General features: G+C 38.8%; 2 protein-coding genes across 2 annotated transcripts; both read right to left on the reverse strand.

Annotated features, from left to right (window-relative positions):
• Positions 1–223: 223 nt before the first annotated feature.
• On the reverse strand, positions 224–15,025 carry LOC146630770 (uncharacterized). The gene is made up of 4 exons (XM_085356620.1): positions 14,710–15,025; positions 1,219–1,551; positions 664–803; positions 224–343 (listed from the first exon to the last, which is right to left on the reverse strand). Exons 1-4 carry the CDS (start codon positions 15,023–15,025, stop codon positions 224–226), a joined length of 909 nt encoding a protein of 302 aa, XP_085212746.1.
• Positions 15,026–21,120: 6,095 nt separating this feature from the next.
• Positions 21,121–23,410, reverse strand: LOC146630771 (uncharacterized). The gene is made up of 4 exons (XM_085356086.1): positions 23,359–23,410; positions 22,815–23,147; positions 21,706–21,821; positions 21,121–21,246 (listed from the first exon to the last, which is right to left on the reverse strand). Exons 1-4 carry the CDS (start codon positions 23,408–23,410, stop codon positions 21,121–21,123), a joined length of 627 nt encoding a protein of 208 aa, XP_085212212.1.
• Between the last annotated feature and the right edge of the window lie 1,903 nt (positions 23,411–25,313).

Raw genomic sequence — 25,313 nt, forward strand, 5'->3', positions numbered from 1 at the left:
TGGTCCTATGTATTTTGGCACCATTGTATTTATGTGTACAGTATACTTTTTTCAATTTAAGAACTTCATAAATTACTGACTCTACCCTTAAACTTGTTATTGTTTGACATTTTTACTAACGTATTGAATTGCATGGTTGAATTTTGAATAAAGACAAAAAAAAACCTCAGGAAGCCAAAAAGGTTGGATGGTATTGCTAAGCAAAGTTATAGGGGCTTTGAGTTCATTGTTCTAAAGCTGCGACAGAGTAGAAGTTATTCTTCATCATAACTTCATACACACAATCATTTGATTCTTCCGGGGAACTGCTGGATAATCGCCTGCAGCTACTCCTTTGTTTCACCTGTCAATAGTAAAACAACAGTGTAAAGATTGTGTATTGTAACAGTAACAGATGTTTTCCACAGTGACCGTAAGAAGCTAAAGCATTTGAAGATGACTGCCAACAGTGAAAGTGTGAGCACAGAAGATTCGTTTCCAAGAAGCAGCAGGCCTACCATAGCAGCACTTCAAAATGGAACCAGCTCATTTAGTGGTTTAGATCTAATCAGCATGTCAGTGCAAGAAAGCTTAGAGCAGTCATATCACAATATCTGCAGACAGTAAAGGTAACCACTGTTGCATAGATAGATAAGTTAGCCATAAGTAGAGGATTGAACTCACCTTCTGCGTAATCAACAGAATGAAAATAATGATTAACAGTGTGCTGATCACACAGATACAGATGATCAACAGCATGACTAGAAATCTGTCCTCCACAGTGGTGGGGATCTGGGGCTCTTGGCTGGGACATGGTGCCAATCCTTTGAGAAATACAGAAAACAAGAGTTACAGCAGGTGTGCTGCTTCATGCACCTGCACAAGAAATTACTTGTATGTATGATATAGAGAAAAACATCAGTAAATGTACTAAAGGACTATATATGCCACCTGTGAGGTTCCCTTTTGAAATCATTTTACAAACTGGAAAAAGTAAAACAATGGAAAATTAAATATATACATAATTAAGTTTCAGTGATGCTGCTTTTCTCATATATTTCTGTAATTTATAACATATTCATCAAAGATAGAAGCAGATGGGGGCCAAAAAGTAAGGGTCAGATCTTGAATCTCTAATTAGCCAGTGCATGCAGTCCACTGTGCTAGGCTGATACTACAAGCACGTGAGCTGCAGGACGAGGTCGCAGAATCTTTAACGAGGAAAAAACAGAAACTCACCTCTCACGAAAACTGTGTAGACATTGCAGTTGACACCTTTGTCAGCGGATTCTTTGTAGACACAAGTGTAGACACCAGAATCATCCACGGTCAAGTTGCTGATGGTGATGTTGTGGTTCATGGGAGCGCCGTTTGACTCAATCCTGCCTTCGTATCGTGGTCGCTCTATGATTTTGCTGTTGGCATAGTTACCATAGAAATACACCTCTTTCTGTTCAATAAAGTTATGATACAGATACATCCCAGCATATCCATCATTGTTTTGGGGGCATCCTTCTGATGAACACTTCAAAGTGATGCTCTCACCAGGCTCTCTGATGATTATAGTGCTCTCTGTTATAAAAGAGGCAAAATGTCTGATTACAGGGTGTAAAATATAACATAAGACATTTAAGTGGTTACAGATACATATCAGTGATAAATGATACAAAAATTTCTACAGGTACAGGTAAAAAAAAAAAAAGTTTATTTTTTAAAAAATTCTCTCACCTAGTCTTGTTCCAAGTAGACTTGAAACTTTTAAATATTTTAAAAGAAAAAAAAAATGGACATACCTGAATGAGAATAACAACAAATCAATAATATGATCCAGCACAGTGGCATCATCTTTGCAGCAGTGACAGCATATACTGACTTTGTTTGCCACACACTGTATTGTACATAAACAAAGACAAGAGAGCTAGTAGGCGGTTTTTCCCTGTACGGTTTGACTGATGATGTGTGCATCCTGTGAGGTAAAATCTTTACATTCAGTCATTTCCTGATTGAAATCATGAAAAGACCTTTGAATTGTTAGCTGAAGATGGTACAAACATATACATGTTTACCTGTTCAGGTGGCACATCATAATAGAGGAAGGTGAAACTTGTGTCAATAAGATCAACTGTCTTCACTTTAATCCTTAGATTTCTTACTGTGGCAATTAATTTGTCTGCCAATCAGAAGGCCACAGGATTGTGACATTTCTTTCTTGCTTATTACCATGCAGTATTACGGTTTTGTTATATGTGTGGAAAAGTATGATGTTCAAATGTAAGCTGGAGTCTGGAAAACAAACTCAAAGAACTCAATACTGTACTTATGCAAGTAAAGACTCAAGACTTAGAGACTTCAGTCTTATCAAAAAAGTGACATCTGGCGGCCGAGGCAAGTCAAGGCACCTGAAACCCTGACACGACGTACAGTTTCAATCTCATGTCACCAGGATTTCATTTCTAAAAAGACTGTGTTCATTTCATGTTACTAATGTTGTTGCTCATTTATACTAACTAATGAATACATCATCAAATGTCTCTGAAACTGATGGTAATAATAAAATTATAAAAAGGCATCAATAAATTGACTGATTCACCAAGAACACTTTTAACACATTCCTGACTAAAATTAACACAAATACGTCAGAACACAAAGAGTAAAATCTCTGTGCGGGCTCATTTCAAATTTCCAGAATGTATAAAGTATTTAAAACACAAAAAAGAATCAGATAAAGTTCTTGCTACAGCTTTACAAATGATGATCACATCGTCAGTTCACTCCTCTGGTTCACCAGCAGATATTTGGGAACCTCATCAGTAGCCACACCACTAACCTTTTCAGCTTTTTCCTACTGATCATTAATTCAGCAGTAGCTCTTAATTTAGCAGTAATATATTACATGTCCAGCTCATTCCAGCCATAAGGCAGACTTTTCTTTAACTGTTTGCAGACAACAGCTGTTCTTCTGTAGCTTCTTCTTCGTTTCACCTGTTGGAAGTAAAAACGCTGCAGTGACTGACTTTACATTAAGTATTGAAAATTGTTCAAAAATAATTTTTGGACTGAATTCTGAGCGAATTTAAAACACTTTTGAATCAGTACAGCTTTGAGAAAATGGGTTACCAACTGGAAACATTTATACAGTAAATAAGTCCAGATTTCTTAAAATAAAATTAGACTTCAGATGGGAAAGGGATAATGTTAAATTATCAATAATTTTGAGTTATGTATCAAAGAAACACTTTTTTAAAATCTTGAAATAACAATGAGAGAAATGTGGATACACTACAGTATTTTTTAAGGAACCAGCAGCATCTCCACAGCTGCACTTCATGATAAAAAGCTCAGAGTGGTTTTTAAAAGTAATCAGTGTGTCAGGGCCATGAGGTTCATCATGTTTACAGCAGTTATATGTGGTTTTGGTAAGACTGATAAATGCAGATAAATAAATAACATGTCATAACTTGCAGAGCTAGGGTATTTTAACTTAGGTATAAAACCATAAGTCAAGAGGACTAAATAACTCACACTCAGTAGGATGAGGATGACGGGCAACAGCAGGCTTATGACATAGGAGCTGATGATCAGGACCTGTGGGAACTACAGGAAAACAAGAGTTACACCACACATGCACCATACAGTTTGTCATAATGAGAACAGGTTTGCACATCTTTAATAATGAATAAAAAGAAATGTACATTTTAAATAAAATTCTCTTTTTGTGATACAGACACAGAGCTGGATGCCCTTCACCTTCACAGCTGCATTAATGCTTTGTGGCACAGATTCAACAAGGAACTGGAAATATTCCTCAGAGATTTTGGTCCATATTAGAGCCTTCCATTAGAATATTTTTTAAACCCACTCCCACTGTCTTAATAAAATGTTTCTCGACACACGTTGATCTATTTTTTGGTTCCTGCTCAGCCCCGTGGCTGTGTCCTGTGAGATTTGTGTTTTGTCCCAATGCAAGGCTCTGGTCTATACTGACATGTTAGCATCACATGGTTGCTGCAGACGTGCCAGTCATACATCCATGATGTGAATCTCCCATTCCACCACACCCAAAGGTGCTGTGTTGGGTTGAGGTCTAGTTACTATTAAGTACAGTGAACTCAGTGTCATGTGAAGAAGTCAGTTTTAGATGATTTGAGCTTCATGACGTGGTGTGTTATCTCACTGCTCACAAAGTAATGGACACGATGAACAGCAAAACATGTAGGCTGTTAGGTTTCAACAATGTTCAGGTGGTACTAAAAAATATTCCCCACACCATTACACCACCAACATTAGAAGTGTTGATACAAGACAGTATGTTGGTTGTAACCAGGGTATCCTGCTGCTCACTGGACAGTTTCTCTTTTTCAGACCATCCTTTGTTAACCCTACAGATAGCTGTGGTTCAGCCTATTCTGAAATAGTCTAATAAGGTCGTCTGGCATCAACAACCATGTCAAGTTCAAAGTCGCTTAAACCATCCTTCATCCCTATTCTGGTGCTCAGTTTAGATCTCAACAGGATCTAAATAAACTGAGTTTATTCCATGTAATTCGCTGATTAGATGTGTTAACAAGCAGTTAAATATTTATTTATACATTTATTTGCTGTCTGTTACTCTGTTGTTCTTTCTTAGATTTTTCTGTATTTTCTTGCTTTAACTCAATGTGAAAGCTCAGTTTGTTGTAAAGATAACACTTATCTCTCAACTACACCTTTCAATGGAAATTTTAACTCTTAAACGCTGCATTTCTGTTCTGAGTTACCGGATGAGACTGTGGAGTTTTGAGAATATAAAAGAAAAACATACCTCTCACAAAAACTGTGTAGACTTTGCACTCAACACTCTTGTCGACTGATATTTTGTAGACGCAGGTGTAGACATCAGAATCATCCACAGTCAAGCTGCTGATGGTGATGCTTGGTTCATGAGAGCTCCATTTGACTCAATCCTGCCTTTGTATCTCGATCGCACAATAACTTTGCTGTGCGATCATTCTGTTCAGTAAACCTATGATACAGATACATCCCAACATATCGACCATTGTTTTGGGGGCATTCTTCTGAGGAACACTTTAAAGTGATGCTCTCACCAGGCTCCGTGATGATTATAGTGCCTTCTGTTATAAAAGAGGCAAAATTACAGGGTGTAAAATATGACATAAAACAGAGCCATTCGCACTAGCAGTGACTAAACATCCTTATTTCTTTTTAGAATCTGTCAAGGGTACATATAGTAATACAGTAACAAGGCAAAATTTAAAAAGAAAATCCTCTAGTCTTGTTCCAAGCAGACTTAAAATCAAAACCTTTAAATATTTGGAGAAATAAGGAAAATAAATGGACATACCTGAATATGCGTCATAACAAATCAATAATAAGGTCAAACACAGCATCATCTTTGCAGCAGTGACAGCATATGATGCTTAATTAGTTTCTCACACTCTGTATATACACACACAGAAGAGACAGCAAGCAGTGTTTCCTGTATGTTTGATGTAGACTGAAGATGTGTGCATCCTGTCAGATAAAGCCATTACATTCAGTCAGTTACTGATTTAGATTACAACACGTAAAGACTGATATGGCTCAATGAAAACGCATGAAGAACAAGTGGGTGAACAAGTGAATAACACCTTCAAAATAAAATAACTCAAATTTGTCAAACATTAAAAAACAAAAACAAAAATATTGTATTCCACAGACCTATACACACAGACGAGTAAGATTACTGTAGCTAAGGAAAAGCTAAATTGATGCCCCGTACTTTGTTGACACACCTGTTCAGGTGGCCTGTCACAACAGAACAAGGTGGAACTGACATCAGAAAGAACAGCTGCCCTCCAATGAATGCTCTCATTGTTTACTATGATGGTGAATGGATCTAAGCCATATTTGTTGGCCAGTCTGAAAGGCGCAGGTACCTGAAATGTTTGTTCCCTTATCTTCATCCTGAATTTACTTTTTGCAACAAAATGTGATGTTCAAATGCAAGCTGCAGTCTGGACAACAAGTTCAAAGAATAAAGGATATACTTAACAAGAAGAAGAGAAATAATATCCCCATAACTGAATAATAAGCAGGAATCCACCTTTCTTTTCTTTTTTCTTTTTTTTCTTTTTTTTGCTCACAAACCTCCTTTTTTTGGTTTATTTATGATGAGAAAAACACCCAGAACATCTATATGTTATCCTATTGAAGTTACTTTACAGGTCATCTGTTTGATATAGGAAACATCCATAATAATGGCACAATATTACAAATCTTCACCTGAAATTGAGCAGAAAAAAAAAACTTGTCCTGACAGCTGTGAGGAAGTTCAAATCTCAACTTGATGAAAGCTCTTGTGCAACAAACGGCTGTAAATACACAACTTTGTGGGACAGTTTGTTGCATGGTTATAAATCTGTGCAGCTCTGACATTTTTATTGCACTCACAGAGATCTTGTGTCCATATGCAGATTTCTGATGTCATAAGGTATTTAGGATTATCAGAAGAATAAATGATGACATGTTTTAGTCTAATTTAGTTTAAGTTGACATTTGGTTCACGTGTGTTTATTAAGAAAACGAGCAAAAACACTGACTGTTTTTGACCATTCACAAGAAAATTGGACATGACAGCAGCTATGAGGAGGTGAAAACAAGGTCTAATGGAAGCAAATATATCTGTGGGAAGAGATCAGGAGGTAATAACATCTATATTGAGTTAACTGAGTTTACATGTTGTAGACGGAGCTTCAGTCATGTCAGTGTGTGAAAGGGAAACAGATCCGTAAAGGTCTGTTTCATATTAAGGGGCTTTTTTCTGGATACAGTCACAAATGGAACCAGTAGCTGTTCGTGTAACAGCGCATGTTATTTTTTACACAACAAATCCTGCCTGTCCTGGTTATTCTTGTTTTTAATCTATTTTTATTAAAGTAAAGTGAAAAAAATCCTCAAATATGTACAAACAATAATACATTTTGTCCACAAGCTAATATTTTGTACACCACATGCATGTAAGTTACTAACCTTTATAAGTAAGGCTGTCCCATATATTGTTTTGTAATTGAGATTAATATATTTCATAAAAGCATAATAAATTATTTTTTACATTATAAATCCTTCTTTTTACTCTTTTGATTTGATTTGATTTGCTAACAGCAAGAATAATCTGCAATCTTTTAGCATGTCGACAGTTATTGGGAAAATCCCATGCTGTTACAGTTGAGAAGTTAAAAATGCAGCATCTGCAAGATCAGCTCAGTGGAACTTAATTAGTAGCATTTAATAGCAACACACAAAGTCTTACACACACATACACAAAGACACAACAACTTGCCACCATCCCAGAAATTCAAGGGATTTAATTTTTCTTTAAAACCTTGACCGACAACATAAAAGTAGAAGTAAGAAGATACATCTATACATATCAGATACTGCTTCAGCAAAGGGCATCAAGACAAACAAAGCGGTTCCCACTCCCACATCTTCCTGTGGTTTGAATATGCCCCACTGCTTGATGTTATTATGCACACACAGACCTCAGAGCAAAAGGTTAGTATACTGGGGCTTAAATTATTCTCTGCCTGTTGTTAAGGTTCAAAATATTGGGGATGGAGACAAGAGAAAAAACCACAATAACAACACTGGTCCGGCCGGGTTGAGTCAAACGATGATTTAATGATCACACACGTGGGAGATGGACACTGATGCAGACAGCCTAAAAATCTCAAAATGGTGGAGCATTGCTCAAACTTTTATAACCTCTGGTGCCTCCACCTTATCATAAAAAGCCTAAACATTCACATGCTCTCTCTCACACAGCGCCTAAGCTACGACCTTGGCTCCCTGTTTATCTGCTCCTGCTGAAATGGGGCAGAAAACTCCAGCACACTCTGTTCTCTTCTACTCAGACAAATTAGACAATAACCTTCTGCGAACAGTATTTCTTATAACTCAGCAATATAATGCATCATAAAACAATATCATTCATTCACAACAAGTCAGCAATTTAATGTAATGCAAATCAGTTTAACTAATGCAATAGTTATCAGCTTCTTCTAATTCAGGAGAATAATGCAAACTAAAACTACATAATAATTCACAATCTTTAATTAGGGGTATAACATGGCATAAAATAATATCATAATTTTACAATTCCCCCTGATGAGGTCATTAGAATAATGACCTCACAAACACCCTGTAGCCCAGTGTGGCCGGGTTCATCTCTTCTCACTCCTGAGGTCCTTTGTCCCCCTGAGGGGCAAACCATATGTAAGATGACCTCTGTGTTTGCGCAAGTCAGGTGCAAGACAAACTATTACTACAAGGATAGCAGGTCCAGATGACACTCCCCTGTTCTCCCACAGCTTTATTTGGTGTTCCCTTATACCATTCAGACGTAGACTAGAACCTCTGTCCGAAGAGCTCTTAACCTTTATTTTATTGCTGCAGCTACCAGTGTCGTCCAGTTGGGTGATCCTCTGCTCTTAATTCTTCAACCTTAGGGGTTAGACAACCCTTCAGTCGTAACACAGATCAGGGGATTATTCTACTCCGATTTCAAACAACGATCTGTGTATTCTCCAGAAAAAGGAACAGGAAGGTGTCCCCTTTTTGCCCAAAAGCCTCTCGAACTTCGTTGGTCTGGTGTTCCCGGATTTCTGCCAACCCCTTCATGGTTATTGCTGTGTTTATGGGATCCATCCTTTTGTGGTGACTAGCTGGAGCCCAAACGCCATGACCCTTGGACCCAGTTGATGTCTCGGCAGTCACTGTGTCTGACTCTGCTACAGAGGATCCTCGCATCTCTGTGACCTCGTCTGGTGTCTGTTCCTTTCTCTGTAAGAGACAGAAAACCAAAACACCTCTCTTCCTAACCCTAATAATCTAATGTTATTATCTACTGACCTTCTAGTGATTCAGAATTGGTCTAAACATTCAGAATGTCCCAGGGACTTATTCTAATCATATCTTATGTGTGTGTAAGCATGTTTGCATTTAGCCCTCCGCACTCAAGGCATTTCTTACACTTTATCAGTCCGGACAATCACGCCGAACGAAGCTTCTGACCTTCAAAAGGCCGAGTGCCAACTCGTTATAAGCACATTTGCAAGGTGTGTCTGAAAATTATTGAAACCCCTCTTTTTAACAAAAGACAAAAAATTAACAAATCTTCTAAACGCTATTCAGTTCATTTCAATGAGTAATGATTAAACATGAAAGTGATAGTTTATGCTTTTTCACTGATTCTCTAAAAGGTCCGTCTTCTCGGACCGCTATTAGCTTAAGCTTTACCATTCCTAAATTATTAAAGACACAAATGAAGTTATAAAATGTTCAAATAATCCTGGTTTGATGTTAAAGCTCAACCTTCCCCCCCTTTTTTGACACATTCCAATGTGTCAAATCAACGGAGCTAGAACATTCAAAAACAAAAAAAAAAGTTAGGCAGCTACAAAGTTTCCCAGACTCTTAAGGTGATCCGCGTGTAACGTTCTGACTCAGGTATTTAATATTTTAATAAATCTCGTTTAATTAACTGCCACTATTTAAACTAACCTTAAAGACATAATTTAAGAAAAGATCACAAAGAATAACATGATATCAGTGTTTTGTAAGCGCGTGCGGCCCTCCATGCTCGAAGCCTTTCCCCTCAATAGATCAGTCAGACATTCGCGCTGACTGTAGCTTTTAACCCTTATTAACTTGAGCACAACTCTACAATGAGCAACAAGTTGCAATATGTATAAAAATGATCATGGTTACACCTGCAATGAAAAATTATATCATTATCCTAACACCTGTAAATGGAAGATTCATCAGAAGTTATAACAATCACAGGAACACAGATGTTAGTATAAGGTCAAAAGCTTCAATAAATGATCATCGATGCAATGCTTGTTGCATGATTCTCATACAATAATAATGCTGACATTGAAAATAACAGTATAACCCCCCCTTTTGTCCCGTTTCACTTGACACCTAAACGTTTATAAATGCCTCTTTAATTCTTGATTTTATTTCCCCCTTTTCTCCCCTTACTGACCACAGCAGGGGGATCTTAGTTTTGAATCAGCCATGAATCCAGCTCACCTGATTCATCAGTGAGCTCCACCATCACTGGCGTCTGACAGGGTGGCGCTGCATACTCTTCCTTTAATATCACTATTTTCAACCTGTTAATGAGAGTGTTTAAACCTGAAGTCGACTACGTCCACAACAAGTCAATACAGCTGTAAATGTGGCCAATTATCAATCTATTACCAATCAATAACAACAGATAACTTCTATTTTATGCATGCTTTTAATCAACCACTCACCCAGAGGATCTCCAATCCCAGGAAATGCCTTCTCCTCCTTTAATGAGTCTGTCCTCCTTCCATGCCCTGGTAACTGGTCCATCCAGAGCCATATGATCTCAAATATACATACGACAAGCCAAACCACACCTTGGTCACACCAACCCCCCTTCCACCCCCAAGATGTCCAATGCCATCCTAGTATGGACTGTCAAAAGTGGCTTTAACGCTGACTGTTCTGACAATCCATTTTATAACGTTCCTGGTCAGATTTGCCAATCTCTGCACCAGAGTTTTAAACGTTTCGCCATTTTCATTAGTTTTTATTTTTATTTAGTTTCGACTCCAGATTTTCAATTTTTTGCCAGTTGTAATTAGTTTTTACCAATTCTTTGCTAGTTTAGTGTAGTTTTTATTTTCTGAAAATCCTTAGTTTCAATTTAGTTCTATTTGTGTTTTGCAAAAGTTAAGTGTAACAAAATCTCAGTTCCATCATATCAGTCATGCTCTTCTAATTATCCTTGGGTGTTGAGACTAATAACTATTAACTCTTGCCGCACCGAGTGTTCCTAATTTTGGTTGAAGTCAATTGATAACCTTTTGAAGGCGATTGTTTCACACCTTTATTTAGATGTCCCAGTCCTGTTATCTTGGGATACATCACGCTGCCTTATCTGGGGTTAGCTATTTTCTTGGGATGCGAGTTAAGTGGGTGAGCTCTTCAACGAGGGGGAGCGTGCTCCCCCTGATGAGGTCTTCTAGGTAAGCTAGGTTAACCTTCTTGTGTGAGCTTTTCAAGTGCACTTTTAAGGTTTGTGGGATTTTTTGTTTTATAAATGTCCCTCAAGACCCCCTGATGACCCAGTAATTCATTTTTGCGCACTGTAGTACACATTTAGTTTTTTGCTTGTAGCTCTCATACTCTACTTGCCACTCCTCTAAGTCCTGATGTTTCTTAGAGAGGACAACAGTACCTTTAAAATTATGTCACATGTGTGGGGGTGTGGCCTTGCCAATTGTTTTTCCCACCTTTTCAAAATGGCTGGCGTGCCCACAAGCACATTTTATGGAAGAGAGAAAGGTAAGCTTGATATTTACATTTAAAATGTTTTGTTAAACTCAGATTTTTATTTTATTCAAAAAATAAACATCTGGTAAATAATTTCAGGGGTCTTTAAGAATTAGGCTCATTTACTTTCACAGGGAACATGACTAATTTATTAATGTGTGCTCTACACATTGGGACTTTATATTTATATTTATTTCACTTTTTCCTAATACCCAACTTTTGACAAAGGCGGAGAGAATTCTTAACACAATTATTAAGGGAGATTCAAACATAGATTTTTCAAAATATGAGAGGGTCAGGACTCACTAAAAGCCACAGAGAAGATTATCGAGATGCAGTGGCAGATGTAATAGAGAAAGACACAGGGCCACCTGAAATCTGTCGTCCTATCTGGTGCAAAACCAACATGTAGTAGAATCTGGAATTTTGATTTTGAGTTAAAACTAAAATATGGGTAAAATGCAGAAATCTTTTCCAGTAAAGTAAAAAATAAGAGTCGCAATTATAGTTGAATCCATAACACCTAATTGTTTCTACGAGATCACGTCGTTGCTGAGAGTTATCAGTGATCTCAATGTGTGAAAAGAACTCACAGTATCTGGGGTTTAAGCTCCTCTTGGCTGAGGAACCTGGGACAAACATGTGAACAAGACCTGAATAATACCAGTAATGAAGACTTCTCTCCAAAGATCAATAAAAGGAAGCCCCAATCTGATGAGAGTCTAGCAAAATATGGTTCACTCCACTTGCCTGAAATGGTTAGCAGTCCAAGGCATTTCAGTTGTAGAATGATTGGGTACAACAATGAAACAGATGTGAGATGAGGGAAGTGCCAAATGTTCTTTTGTGTCTCCAAATAAAATCAGTACTTCCTCAGATATCCTAAATAAATTGACTTTTGTGAAATAGACAGTTCAGTGCCATCACTTATTCCTAAACCAATAGTTTACAGCTAGTGAAGTGTCAGTGACTTCTGGGTTGGTCCCTGATCTTCATCTTATGAGATTGTTATTTTAATAACACTTGATTCATTTAAAAGAAAAAAGAAAAAAAAGAAAAAAGAAAAAACGAAAATATTTTCTCCCTGTTTTTTCTTTTTGCAAGTACCCCTCTTCGGTGGCGAGAAACTGTTGGTGTGATCAAGCGGGTGCTGTAAAAACAAAAGCTCAGGACAGAACAGTCACCAGTCATGTACTTCATTCAAAATTAACAAATATCAAGCTTCATATTGATCCTCTGAGTGTAATGGTACATTTTAATTTGTACTTCTAAAAACAATATTTTCTTTATTTTACTCTTGTTCTTGTGCAGCACCACCCCTCAGCACATGCCCCTGTTATTTTATCTTACTTTTAAATTGTTGACTACTTCAAGAGAGCGCCCAAAAGACGGGGACCAGTGTTTATCATTACATATCTCCATTTTGAGTGTGGCTGTCTATCATTCCCCTCTTATTCATAGACCTCGGTGGAGGGTTTTTTGTTTGTTTGTTTTTTTTTCTAAAATTAATTGACTCTCTATAGTGACCCACTATGGTTAATAATAACATGCTCAGTCATGAGTGGGATCAAACCTTTTCTTCACTTTAGCATTTAATATTCCCAACAATATAATGTAATACCTTAATTAAAACACAGCTACTAAAACACAATTTCCTTAATGCAAACATCAGTAGCTCAAAATTAGCAACCAAAGGGTTCAGTCTGCAGTTCACACTGCTGTGAAGCTACAGCTCTTTAGTCTCTGTCATTCTTCTGTTCTTGCAGACAAAACAAAGCAAAACAAAACATCCACCCTTCTTTTACAGGCTGGGTGAATTGTCTGTGGACATTCAATAATCCTAAAGTCAGCACCGTTTTTGTCTCAGTATCAAGTCAGTTAAACTTTTAGTCGTCAGTCCATGACTTTTAGTCGTCAGTCATATGCATACATCCACACACATTCATACCAAAAGTTGCTGATAATGGAGTCTCACGCGCAGCCTATTCGAGGCTCCATCACCAGCAAGATGACGTCATCATTTTAAAGGAAACAGCTCCTTGTTTGTTTTTCCTTCTTTGGACTGGATTGACTCGCTGCAATCCTTTTAGGCTTCAGGATCAGTGTCCCATATAAGTCAATTTTCTCCCAAGCTCATTATAATCATGGAGAAAAAATACTTTGCGACTGTTTTCAATAAGAATATTTTATAGCGCTTTAAAGTTCAATCTCTCAGGCCTGGATTAAAGAGCTGATTTGTTAAATCAGGAACTCACAAAATACCAAAATATCACCACCGGTGGATCACACCTCTCAGATGTTCTTATCTCAGTGCACTGTAACAAAAGCAAAAACAAACGTAAACAATAAAACACTCATATAATAACAGATACTGGGGCCCATTGCAAACATGTCCAAAGTTCAAACCATCTTTCTCTCTTTTAGAGAAAGAGAACAATCCAAACCTCACTGATAGAATCAACCTAGTGTCAAACAAAACCCAAAGATCAACCAAAACTCCTTTTTGCACCAACAAAACATGTTGGATTTACTTGACTCAATAGTGGACACTAGTTACACACCAACTCTTTACCTTGGCAAAAACGTAAACAACTAAGTTGAATCAACACAACCTTTTCATAATCTCTTCGAAATAAAACTCACACCATTCATTCATCATTTTCGCTCTGTACCACTGCTCCTTGTTAGACTGTGTGAAGCACAGTAAACAATTCAGTGGAGGCTTTGAGCCATAAACAGACATCACGCACAGACATTGTTTTCATTATCAAAGTGCTTCAGACCATGTCCTCTAAATCTACACAAATGCCCTCTGCGTGGCATGAAATACATTTAAGCAATAAATAATCAATCAGTTCTTGCTGTTGTAACCAACTCCGTATTTGGATGTTTGTGTGCAGCATTTGTTAGTAAAGCATTCTTCATTGCATCAGCGTGTGTGTGTGTGGATCACTTCTCAGTTCATTGAATCAACATTTTAATTTGTGTGTGTGTGTGTGTGTGTGTGTGTGTCATTTCTCCCTCAATCAACGAGTGCATATGTTCATATGTATGTTTCTTTTCACTCTGAGTCGGTGCATGTAGATGTGTGTGTTTGTGTGGGTGTTTGTGTTCATCACTTTCCTGTTGTAGTGTTCTGGGTAAACCACGGCCTGAAGCGTGCCCTGGGTCCTGCCCTCCTCCTTTTCAGTCTGTTTGCATCCATTGGTGCTGCTGCTCAGAGTTCTGTCCATACTGGTTCTGGCCCCAATTGAGGCAGTCCTTTTCTCCAGTGTCCAGCATCTTCTCCTTATTTCGCTCCTCCTTAACTTGACCCTTTTGCTTCGGTCTTCCTTCAGGGTTTTGATATGCAGCTCAATTGTCTGGATGTCCGTTTGTTGCTTGCAGAAGTGCGACTGCTGTCCGTTTGTTTGCAGGTGGAACGGCTGACATCCAGAAGGTGTATAGGAGAGTCTGCAGCTTCCACCTCCCCAGTGGAAGACCTCAATCTTTGTTCTGTTAGTTTTACACAGGCCTCAAGGCTCTCTGGGATCCCTTCTTGCACTCTCAAGCCCACGGCTGAGGTCGTAGTCGTGGTCCCATTCCACGGGAATGGAGTCCATGGTTGTTTGGGTGTCTCGGCCCGAGCGTTCAGTCCAGAGCTGGGCAGCCCAGGACGCTGAGCGATCGGAGGACGGCAGAGGCGACAGGAAGCCATCCCCCTAACGTTCGCTCCATAGCAGACCGGACAAATCACACTGCTCATCTAGCTCCAGGATGCTCCGGCCTGATTTCAAGTCCGGTGTCTTGGACTCCAAGCCTGATGGGTTCGATTTTCAGCTAGCTCCTCCTGGGCCATGCTCAGTTTCTGCTCTGATGCCTCGAGGTCTTATTGAGGGCAGAAACCTCAGAGTCTTTTCCGTAGAAATCAGATTTAAGTCCATTGATGTTTTCCTTGCTTTGCTCCACGGCCTTTTGCGGCTTTGCTGTTCGGCTCTTCTCAGAGGTCAGCTCCTGGCCGAGCCCCGACACCTGTGCCTTCAGCTTATTTTCTCCTGGTGTTTTGTCCATTCTGAGGTGACCTCAGTTACTCCTCCTGTCCCTGGCACGCCCTTTTTGCTGCCCGATGGTCATTATTGGTCCGTCACTGTCCTGCACAGTTTTAATGCAGAGTGGTTAAGGTCAGCATGGTTTTGCTCGGCCTCACTTTTCATCTGGGCTTGATGGGCGTCTCGTCACAGCTCTGTCAGCTGAAGCTGTCTTTTTCCATATGGCAAGAATGTAAAGAGTGTGTGAGAGGGGTGTGTCCAATCAGGCACAATGCTGGTGGCTTTGCGAGTGCCTCGTTTTCCAAATCCAGATGTTTCTTTGTCACGTACACAGCAACAGAGAGAACAGTCTGTTGTTGGGATGGCTGAGGTCTTTCACGATCTTCCTGGTCTTGTTCCAGCACCGCCTGCTGTAGATTGAGTGCAGGTCAGGGTGCTCGGAGCGGATGGTGCGCTCAGCTGATTGCACAACCCTCTGTAGTGCTTGTCTGTCCGGCATGGTGCTGTTCCCGAACCAGACAGTGATATAGCTGCTCAGGATGCTCTCAATAGTTCCTTTATATAAGGTGGTCAGAATCGGTGGTGGGAGCCGGGCCTTTCTCAATCTTCTCAGAAAGAAAAGACGCTGACAGAAATCTCCCCGTGTAGTGAAACGGGCCTTGGATTACCGCTCTCCGTCTCTGCTGCATGAGATCATTTTCCTGCAGCACTGTTGACATTTTCAAGTTGTTGTTGCGGGTTCAGCTGCTTTAGCATTTAGTCAGGGTCACATCAAAGATGGTAGAGGAGAGAGCAAAGATGGTAGAGGGGAGAGCAGGAGTCCAGGGTCAGCCTCGGCTTTTCCGGGCCGACAAAGCAGCCTGTAATCAAGCATAAAGAGAAAAAACAAAACAAAAACAAAAACAAAAACAAACGAACAGGAAAATCATGTTGTATTGGCTGTGTTACTCAGAGAGGGGAAAAACAACGGGACCAGGCCCTGTGTCAGCCTTCTCTCCCCCTTTTTTTTTTTGTTTTTTCTCACCATATAATCCTCTCATAACTCACCAAGCTGACAGGACAACACAGGTACATGTTAAAATTCTTAAGATCATGTTTACAGCACAAAAATGGAATTTTCTTTCATTCAGTAATCACTTGTATTAATCAATCAGAAGAAAACATGTCACAGTTTGACTTTTATTAACCACTAAATTTGTCGTGTTATCACTGGTTGTGATTTTTTTTTTTTTTTTTGAAGTTAAATTGTTGTCCTGCAACCCAGAGGGTTTATTTGTTAGTAGTGGATAAACTTTATTGTGTAACGGCGGGTGTATGTTAAGTTTCACTGCTTTAAACTTGCTGGAAAATCTTCACATGTTCATGGGTGTAAGCTGTTTCTTCATTGCGTGTATGTGCGTTTGTAGATGGGCTAATTTAACGTTTTTCCTCAAACGAGGCATTTCTCTAGCACGTGCCTCTCTCTCACATTTCTCTGCTTGTGTGTGTTTTTGTTTCACCTTCTTGTTGTGATGCTCCAGGCGCCTTCCCAACCTCCACAAGTCTGTTGGCCGCAATTTTATGTGTAAAACTTCTCTTAATTTCTCCTTTAATTCTCTGCTAGCTGCTGTCTTTTCCACAGCTGCTGATTCTTGCTGATTTTGTGTCCATTACTATAATTTTGCTTCGGCCGCCGTGCTTGTGGGGGCAGTTGGTCCAGCCCCATAGCCACCTGTATCAACACACTGAGAGATTTATTTAATATCATTTTCATCACTGTTAAATAGACTAGCAGGCAAGACGCCCACCTTTGCACTGCAGACTACATGCCAGTCTCCCAACACACTCCTCTCTGAGTTTCCGCTTTAAACTCCAACATCATTCACACCCTAGTCATTCAACACCTTATTTGTAGTATCATAATCAGCAAAATCAGCGTTTTACTTACAGGCATGTATCATTGTTTGCAAATCAAAATTATAAAACTCAAAAACACGCTAAACAGGAAGCAAAGTCCTCTGTGCGCGTCACAGCTCATTTGCATGTTCACACACCGTCTAAAAATAGCTCGCAGCGCTGCAGTGCGCTGTCGTCACACACAGGGTCACACAAAGCTCAGACAAAACTGTTCTATTTTATATTACAAAGACGTCTTATATTTACAATCACTGACAGGCCTGACAGATTCAGCACCTAACAAATTTCGACAAATTTAAGTTAACGGGTCCAACCGAAGAAAGCTTCACTTTTTTGTAATCAATTAACCAGTATCTGTTTCCTCCAGAACAGCCTATGGCCTGATTTCTAAAGAACCTAAACAATTTCGACAAATTTATCATAACGGGTCCAACCGAAGAAAGTTAACTTTTTTGTAATCAATTAACCAGTATCTGTTTCCTCCAGAACAGCCTATGGCCTGATTTCTAAAATCCCTAACTCAATTTAACTGTGTCCAAAAAAGCACATCACACCATTTAAACGGTGAGGAGATTCTAACTCCTAGCTTATTTCGGGATGCCCTGTACCCCACAGTTAAAGCCAAACTGAACTACCCCTGTTCGCCGACAGGTCAAGACCGCGCGTCCACGGCCAGGAGGGAGCGTAACCTCCGGGCTATGTGCTTCTTAGCATCTTCCAGTGCCGTCCTATAACAATTTTCACCTAAACAATTTTGACAAATTTTAACATATCAATTAAACAGTATCTGTTACCTCCAGAACAGTTTCTGACCTAATTTGTAAAACTATTAACCAGTCTCTGTTTCCTCCAGAACAGTTTCTGTCCTAATTTCCCTACCAAACTACCTGAGCCTTCAGCTCAATATCCAGGGACTCAAACCCAACATTATATCTGTTACCTCCAGAACAGTTTCATATTTCTTCAACTTCATTAAACATTCTTAAGCAACTTTAACTGCATAACACACGGTGATTCTCATCAAAATCAAAACAGACACTCTACCAGTAATTTCAGTGAGTAGACTTTAATTTAGTCATATCCAATTTGGCACATTTTGGAAATAATTCAACAGGTAGTGCCTTACCTTTAGATAAGCCGGCTTTTGTCCACTCAAATCAGACCACTGGCTCGTGCCTGTCCGTTCGACAACCTCGGACCGTCCAAACTTTTAAATTCCACCCCAATACCACAGGACGAGCCCCCAAGCTGTTAAGGTTCAAAATATTGGGGATGGAGACAAGAGAAAAAACCACAATAACAACACTGGTCCGGCCGGGTTGAGTCAAACGATGATTTAATGATCACACACGTGGGAGATGGACACTGATGCAGACAGCCTAAAAATCTCAAAATGGTGGAGCATTGCTCAAACTTTTATAACCTCTGGTGCCTCCACCTTATCATAAAAAGCCTAAACATTCACATGCTCTCTCTCACACAGCGCCTAAGCTACGACCTTGGCTCCCTGTTTATCTGCTCCTGCTGAAATGGGGCAGAAAACTCCAGCACACTCTGTTCTCTTCTACTCAGACAAATTAGACAATAACCTTCTGCGAACAGTATTTCTTATAACTCAGCAATATAATGCATCATAAAACAATATCATTCATTCACAACAAGTCAGCAATTTAATGTAATGCAAATCAGTTTAACTAATGCAATAGTTATCAGCTTCTTCTAATTCAGGAGAATAATGCAAACTAAAACTACATAATAATTCACAATCTTTAATTAGGGGTATAACATGGCATAAAATAATATCATAATTTTACACTGTACTCTCTGAATGTGTGCAGTTGCTTTAACAAACACATGAAGTTTATACCACAGATTCTCTGCCGAGGTTCTAGGAACAGGCAGAACTCAAATGCAGGACTCAAATGTGGACTCCGGGTCAGAGTTCAATGCATTTACAGTGAATTTTCAATAACATCCAAATGAAAAACAGTGACAGTCCCAGTCTCCTTTTAGACTCTCCACAGTATCCAAAAAAATTCAAATCCAAATGCTCACTTCAAGACAAGAGGCTGCTCACAACTACGTGTCCATGGGTTTTAAGGTTTCAGGCAAACCCCTGCACCGCAAAAGCAGGTAAGAAACTCTTTCACAGGCAAGGGAACAACATTCACAGTGTCAAAGAGCTGGGAAACACTAGTGCAATGATCCAGTGAAGACTGACGCTCAGCCATTTCCTCAGCATCCTGAGCCATGATTTCCATCTCAGAATGATCTGTTTTTTTGTTGTTTTTTTGTTTTAAAATCCTGTCATGTCTGACAGCTTTTGCAATCAGAGTTATGATCTGAATGCACTGTTGTGCCATCATATTTTGTTTTTACAAGGGGAGCTCTATAAGTTTTCTACAGGCTCCTCTTGTGTGTGTTTCTTTTATCTGTTTATTTATGAATTTTTATTACTGTTAATTCAATTATGACATTATAGTTGTAGTATGACAATTTTTTAAAAAGGGAGGGGGAGAAAATATGAGAATTTATAAGCATTTGTAACACAAAAACATAAATACGAATACATGAATCAGCAACTGAACAACATTTACAGAAGCTGAAAGTCAGATCAGACCAAAATCTAAGTCTTTGAATGCCATAATACACACCAGGTTTGTAGGTCAATAGGCACTGCATATCACCCCAAAAATACTACACCAAGAGTGAGGTTTGAGGTGGGATTATCACAGTGTGGGGCTGTTTTCCAGCATGACGACACTGGCACACTTCATATAATTAAAGGAAGAATGAATGGAAAAATGTACCGAGACATTCTTGATAACAATCTGCTGCCATCAACCAGGATGACGAAGATGAAATGGGGGTGGATGTTTCAGCAAAACAATGATGAGAAACACACAGCCAAGGAAACTCTCAGGTGGTTTCAGAAAAAGAAAATAAAGTTTGCTAGAATAGCCGAGCCAATCACCTGACCTGAATCCAGCTGAAAATGTAAAGAACTAAAGCTCAGAGGGCCCACAAAACTTTTGTGTGGACAAATGAACCACAATCAAACCAGAGCAATGCGTGGTTCTCCATACAGCCAACAAGGTTTTTGTATGAAATGTTAAATACATTTCATTAAGCATTTTCAATACTTTTTCTCTGTGATTTCTCATTATTGCACATTAGTGGTTTGATTTCTTATTTTGTGGATTGTATGGATTGTTACTGAAACCTAGTGAGACTTTCACATCAATAGCACCTTTAGAAATATATATTTACTTGGAAAAAAGCATGTTTTTTTATTGTACATTTATTTGTTTTATACACCTTTTTATGGTAAAAAAAAAATAATTGTCTGTAATAATATATCGTGCAAAATCTGCAGTTAGTCATGTAAACCATTTACCCATCTGCTCCTGCCCGTCTTCTTAGTTGGTTTCTGCTCACATCTCATCCATCCCTCCCCCACAAACCTCAAAAATGTTTGCCCTATATTGCAGTAAAGAAGCCAGAAACACTCACCAATTGCATTCATGTTGGAATTGAACAAATCAGTAAGCTTTATTGTGCAAATGTTGTGCTCCACAGTAATATAAATTCTATAGATAAAGTAATAAATAGCTTTGGTGATCAGTTTGCATACTTCCTGTGGGACAGTCACTGTGCCTCCTGCATGGCTTTCATTCATTTCTGAGAGTTTAATAACTTTTAAACTTTAATTTTTAATGAGACTTTATGGAGCATGATTGATATGGTCCATGAGTCCAGGCAAACCATTAACCATTATTAACAAAATCAATAAGACACAATCAGATTCCTAAATTCTATTGTTAACCACAATAATTATACTGTAATTCTAAGAAAACTCATAAGGACTTTAAGATTGCTGCGGTGAAGTTGCCAAAGTGTAGAGGCTGTTCTTGGTCATAACTTCATACACATAATCATCTGGTTCTTGCTGCGAACTCCTGGATAATCTTCTGCAGCTCTTCCTTTGTTTCACCTGTCGGTAGTATGTATGTCAAAGGGGAAAGTAAGTCATAATGTTATTAATAATTCATCTGTTATATAACCTGTGCCAAAGTGTGAATAGTTTATAGTCTTCCAAGAAGCAACAGAACAAGGAGTATATATAAAGTGGTGGTTTTAGATGTTATCAGTCTCTCAGCACAACAACATCTATCACGGTCACAGCAGTTACATCAAAGTGTTGTGAAACTCTACAGACAGAAAGGCAGTGTGTCATAGCTTGCAGAACTGGAATAGATTATCTTGCATACTGTAAAAACATTTTAACTCCTTGAGACTCTGTGTTCTCTCATGGGGACATTACTTTTGTGACTTTTTTGCACCTTAAACTCTTTTCTGATGCAGTAAAAATAAACTCACTGTCCCCATATAAGGGCATGTTCTTGTTTTTTAAAATACAATATAGGACAGCTATGTAATCAAGTCAACTCACCCTGTGGACTATCAGTAGGATAAAGATTATGATTAACAGCACGCTAAGGTACGTGCAGGTAATGACAACTAACACCGAGGTGGGAAGGTCATCTTGTCCCAGGCATGGTGCCACTTCTGTGAGAATAAAGGAAAACAAATGTGTTGTTGTCTTGCAGCTGCACAAAAGATTTGCTATAATTATTACATTCGTGGAATTTCTTTAGCTTGCAGACCACTCACTAAGAGTAAATTTGCAATTCCTGATAAACCTAAAGGAGAGAGCATATAAACTAAAACTCCCTTGTATGTATCACATAGACAAGAAGAGATGTAAATGTACTTGTGTATGATGTTTCAGTTCATTTAAAATTTTGTAGAAAATTAACTATATTAAAAGCAAACAACTGTATTTTACATAAGTCAAAGAGCTAAATCTAGCCACTGTTGTGTTAATATAGTGATTAGGCTTTTTAATAAACAGTGTTTATATATAGTGCTACCTCTGCCAAAAACCAAAAGACCCATTTAGCTGTAACATCATGACTGTATAGGTAAAAAAACAAAAACAAGTAGATTAATTAAATTGTTGCTTTTTCATACATGTTTCTGCATTTTCTCAAAAAGTCAAAAGGTAAGGGTTATCTATTAAATATGTAACAGGTACAGGGTATGCACTGCACTGCACTTGGCCAACTCTTTTGTGAGTCACTGGACAAGATTGTGGCGTTTTTAACAAGAAGAAAACACACGTATGAAAACGGTGTAGACGCTGCACGACTCTATGGTCAAATGATTTTTTGTAGACACAAGTGAAGACACCAGAATGATCCACAGTCAGACTGGTTATTGTGATGCTATGGTTCATAGAGGTTCCTTCAGTCTCAATCTTGCCTTCATATCTTGCCACTGATATGATTGCTATAAAAATACACCTCATTCTGTTCTCATATATTTCTGTAATTTATCATATATTCATCAAGATAGAAGCAGATTTGGGGCCAAAAAGTAAGGGTCAGATCTTGACTCTCTAAATACTGCATGCAGTCCACTGTCCTTGGCTGATTCTACAGGCTTGTGAGCTGCAGAACAAGGTCGCAGAATTTTTAACAAGGAAGAAAAGAAACTCACCTCTCACGAAAACTGTGTAGACATTGCAGTTGACACCTTTGTCAGCGGATTCTTTGTAGACACAAGTGTAGACACCAGAATCATCCACGGTCAAGTTGCTGATGGTGATGTTGTGGTTCATGGGAGCGCCGTTTGACTCAATCCTGCCTTCGTATCGTGGTCGCTCCATGATTTTGCTGTTGGCATAGTTACCATAGAAATACACCTCTTTCTGTTCAATAAAGTTATGATACAGATACATCCCAGCATATCCATCATTGTTTTGGGGGCATCCTTCTGATGAGCACTTCAAAGTGATGCTCTCACCAGGCTCTCTGATGATTATAGTGCTCTCTGTTATAGAAGAGGCAACATGTTTGATTAGATGATGGACAAATACAGAATAAAACAGAGACATCTGCACTAGAGACGCACAGCAAACATCAACGTGACGTAAATCACTCATTGAAGCTATCCTTCTAAATTAGTTATGTAAATATTGTTGCAAGCAGATTTCAGCTGCATTAAAACAATAAAATATTTTAAGAAAATGATGTGGACGTACCTGAACTGGAACAAAACCCGATCAATAACATGGCCCAGTAGAGTCGTGTCATCTTTGCAGAAGTGACAGCGTAAACTGACTTTTTTTTTTCTCATACTCTGTGTAGACACAAAAAGAGGTCACACACCAATGGTTTCCTGCCTGTTTGATGTGGAGTGACGATGTGCGACATCCTGTGACAAAAGAAACTCTTTACTATTATGATGATACTGATACAATGATAATACTGACTTGGACAGTGACATTAGCTCTAGCTTTTAAAGACTAATACAAAAATAAAAATGTATACATGAGAAAAAAAAGATTGTACGGAAGTGTGAATAACTTCTTTAAATGAAATGACCCACACGTTTCAGACATCAAAAAGAGCCCCACCGGTCAGATCTTTAGCAGTAGTTTTAATTGGCATTATTACTATGCACAAAGAAAATTTAGCTTGGTTATACTTCATGGAACTTAACACATGAATAAGTGAAAATCACTGCAATAAATAAAAAAAGGTAAATTCCTGTGACTATTGAATGTCTCGTGTACAGTTCAAGTTGTTCTGACGGTGGAAATCCAATAAAGAAAGTATCAACTCCTGCACTTTACCAACAAAGACAAATGAACATACCTGCTTTGAAAAATGTTTCTTCCAAAAAAATAATTGCATTCAGTCACATTACGTTATATAGATTATAGAGTATAACTAAAACATGTGCCTGACGAAGGCAACAGACTGAAACACATTGCTTAAGTAATAATACTTCCACCTCTTTAAACACCAATTCTAAACAACTGTTTAAAGTGATATGACTCATGGACACATGGAAATCTGACTGGATGTGCAAAAAAAAGGTTTCAATGAATAAAAAGATACTCGTCATGGTCCTGGGCCTCTGATCTGCACTGAAAAAAGGGATTGGCCATCTCTTGGATTTATGTAAGCATATTTAACACAATTGCCTCATGCTTTAAAGTTAAGTGTAACTATATAGTGTAGAAATTACATGATATGCAGAGAGGGTAGATTAAATTTTCCATATCATGTTCGAGTGAAGTAAGTCAATAATATAGCAATGTTAAATGAGGATTTCAGTCTTGCGCGCTTTGGATTGTGGTTTGAGGAAGGCATCCATCTCAGTTGAGCAGCTGTGGTCGCAATTAAAGTCAAGACACTCAAAAAGATGCCCTGGAAAAGAGTAGAATTCTTGGAACAGAGTTTAATACACTGAATCATATGAACAGCAGGAAAAATACATACAGACATTTAGCAAGAGAATTACATAGCAGAAAGCAAGCAAAGCAAAACCCCGGGGTGTACAGCCTTAAGCACAGACAGTAGAGCAACACAGAGATGGACAGAGAGAAACAGCAGAGGGGGAAAAAGTGCTGGGGGTGTCCTCTGGTCCACTTATAGGGCTTTGGGCGTGATGTCACGGGAGGTGGGCCACGCCCCCCTCCGCCATGACAGTAGGCCAGACACAGGATACAGCTTCAGCTATGGTTCGTACGTGTTTTGTTGTCGGTTGCAACGTTAGATCACACGATCGTGAAGGCAAGAAGCTGGATAACGGGCTCTCTTTTCATCGTTTTCCATCCTGGAGGCAACGTGAGGGATCCCATGTATCCGATATTACTAAACAAAGACATCAGGCTTGGATTGCAGCGGTGAGACAAGCAGATATCGAGTTCTCTGCAATCCACACCTTTTTGTTGGTTTGCTCACGGCATTTTCTTTCTGGTGAGTTCTAAATTAATTCATATCACTATTAAAAGGCTTTTAGTGTTATTTGCAATGCGCTGAAGTCATAGATAATGAGATAAAACATGCTAATTTGTGATGCTGCAGAACCACGTCATGTCGACATGTTGACTGAGTAGCTTATGATTTGGCATTATTGCAGGCAAAGCAGCATATGAAATGGATGTAACAAATCCAGACTGGGCACCAACACTGCACATGGGCCTCT

Source organism: Diplotaxodon limnothrissa, linkage group LG6, assembly GCF_057381915.1.
Source record: "Diplotaxodon limnothrissa isolate DT_005_m linkage group LG6, D_limnothrissa_male_GT1.1, whole genome shotgun sequence".
Lineage (NCBI taxonomy): Eukaryota > Metazoa > Chordata > Actinopteri > Cichliformes > Cichlidae > Diplotaxodon > Diplotaxodon limnothrissa.